The sequence below is a fragment of the Saprolegnia diclina genome, assembly GCF_000281045.1.
Source record: "Saprolegnia diclina VS20 unplaced genomic scaffold supercont1.73, whole genome shotgun sequence".
Taxonomy (NCBI): domain Eukaryota; phylum Oomycota; class Saprolegniomycetes; order Saprolegniales; family Saprolegniaceae; genus Saprolegnia; species Saprolegnia diclina.
The window spans coordinates 166562-168960 of NW_008246140.1; the positions used below are offsets into that span (position 1 = coordinate 166562).

At 55.2% G+C, this 2399-nt stretch overlaps 2 protein-coding genes across 2 annotated transcripts in view; both read left to right on the forward strand.

The window, feature by feature from the left end:
- The window catches only part of SDRG_14528 (hypothetical protein), a 1530-nt gene extending 1345 nt beyond the window's left edge, over nucleotides 1-185 (forward strand). Inside the window, exon 2 of the mRNA XM_008620663.1 lies at nucleotides 22-185. Within this exon, the coding sequence (XP_008618885.1) occupies nucleotides 22-108 (87 nt within the window). The 3' untranslated portion in view covers nucleotides 109-185. The remainder of the gene's footprint in view (nucleotides 1-21) is intronic.
- A 1248-nt stretch (nucleotides 186-1433) lies between these two features.
- SDRG_14529 (hypothetical protein) overlaps nucleotides 1434-2399 on the forward strand; it is a gene marked incomplete at its 5' end in the record, with an annotated part of 1654 nt that continues 688 nt past the window's right edge. Inside the window, one exon of the mRNA XM_008620664.1 lies at nucleotides 1434-2392. Coding sequence (XP_008618886.1) covers nucleotides 1434-2392 — 959 coding nt within the window. The remainder of the gene's footprint in view (nucleotides 2393-2399) is intronic.

Genomic DNA, 2399 nt, shown 5'->3' on the forward strand with positions numbered 1-2399 from the left:
GACGCGTTTGTGATGACGAAGGACGGCATTGTGAGCTCGACGCCAAGCGACCTCATGACGACGATTGGGCTGCCGCCGGTCGTCGGCGTCTGTGATCTTGATGACTAGACTATTCAAACCTCAATTTCCTGCTACACGTTAAACTTTTCCTTCTACACGTTGAAACTTTTCCTTTTGAACCTCGATGTATTGTGGTTTTTGGTGATCGATAGCCCCTCAAAAGCAAATTTACAGGCTCTCGTGGCGTGTATCCATAAATGGAAGTCTTCGCATTATATATATAAATATATGAACGTGTTTCGCGTTATCTTCATAGTTACACAAAGACTTCGCATACGTAGAGACTAGCAATCTCCTTCTTCATTCGCTCGCCGGTCCGTGGCTGCGCAGGCGGCGGCGCGGGGGCTCGTCTGGCTCTTCTGTCGTCGCCCGACGACGCTTGTGGCTGCGGGTGAGGCCCGTGACGCATTAGGGTCTTTAATGTCGTACTCTTAGATTTCACCACAGCAGCGCTTGATGTCTATTTGCTAGAAAACGAACGACGACGCAATCTGCCGTGGCTGCCTGCCACACGATGCGCACAACGTCTATCTACAGTGGATTCAGGATCCTATCTATCTATCTATCTATCTATCTATCTATCTATCTATCTAACTATATATCTATATATATATCTACTTGTCTTCGTATCCAATATCATGCCGCGAAAACAACTGGCCCAGTTGCTTGTGGCTTAGGGTGTCGCGGCGTTTCCAATGTCGTGCTTCAATACAGTGCAGTAGTACATCGTCGTCGGCAAAACGCAGTAGTAGCCGACACGATTCGCCCCGACCCGGCAAGCAAGGGCTACTGTACTTTCGTCCTGTTGAGAGTCCACGCCAGTCCACTCTGATCCGCCAAGATCGTTCATGTAGTGTGGTAGCACCCATGATTGTGACCTACCCCTCAACCAAAGATTCGATCGACTCGTGCGCTGTATGCGGCACCACCAATAGATTCAAAGCGGCGTGTTTTCATGCGACAGGACGCTTTTTGGTTACCACAGCCGCTGTCAGCCGTACGTTTTCAGACCACGTGTTGGGCGTCCCATCGTCACTTGTGGCGCCGGTGTCGACACGGACTGCCATGCACGAGATACCAAGAGAGAACTGTCGAGACCGCTTCTAGTCGTGGCGATTATGTTATCGTGTTAGCACTATGCGTGCTATCTTGCACGAAAGACGGGGTCGCAGCAGGGGCACCGCCTTTTTGAAGACAGAAAGGCTATCGTGATGCACGCTACCTTTGGTTTACGACAGCTCGCTTGCCATCGCACGATGCACCCAGCTACAAAGAGTACCCTGACCATCTTGAACGCTCCAACCAGATTCGGTCCGTTCGACGACTCGCGGTTGGTATTGGCCATCGCCTCAGTTCCCACAACTCAATTCGCCATGTTCCCAACACTCGCCTCTCTCCTCGCCTCAGCGGTGCTCGTCACGGCGACCATCGACCAAGTGCACCTTGGTCTTACCAACGCCAACGTCGACTGCCCCAACGGCGTCGCGGTCGCCTTTGCCAGCGACGTCGGCAGCCCGCTCTCGGTCTCGTTTGCGACGCCGGGCGATTCGCCAAAGTCGGTGCCGACGACCGTCGACTCGTTCAAGTTCGACTCCAAGCTGTACAGCTACACGTCGCCGTTTCTGCACACGGCGCGGCTCTGCAACCTCAAGGCCAGTGCCACGTATGCGTATGCGATTGGTGGCAACGGCAAGACGTGCGCGGGCAGCTTTGTCCAGTCGTTTGTGATGCCGCCAAGCGCCGACGCGGACACACCGACGGTCCTCGGTATCATTGGCGACGTCGGCTCCGAGTACATTGACGACACCTTGCGCAACACGGCAACCGGGATCAACGGCACAGCGGCCCACGCGATCTTTATCGTCGGCGACTTGGCCTATGCCAACGGCGAGCACGAGCAGTGGGACGCGTGGTACCGCCAAGCGCAACCCGTGTTTGCTTCGATTCCGACGCTTGCGATCGGCGGCAACCACGAGACGACCAAGGGTGGCGGCGCCAAAAAGCCCAAGGACAAGAAGAAATTTCTGCCGGAGAACTACCTCGGGTACATCCACCACGTCAACAACCCGGTCTCGGCGGCGCAGAATGCCAAGCTGCGCACGTACTACTCGATGAATGTCGGACATGTCCACGCGGTCTTTGTGGACGATTATGTCGGGTACCGCGGCGACGACGACGATGTTGTCGGCACCAAGCCGTGGATGGACGAGCGCAACTTGCAGCTGCAGTGGCTCGAGAAGGACTTGGCGTCCGTGGACCGAAAGAAGACGCCGTGGGTCCTTGTACTCAAGCACAACCCGTACTACAACTCGTGGGATCGCCACCAGTGCCAGTGCGAC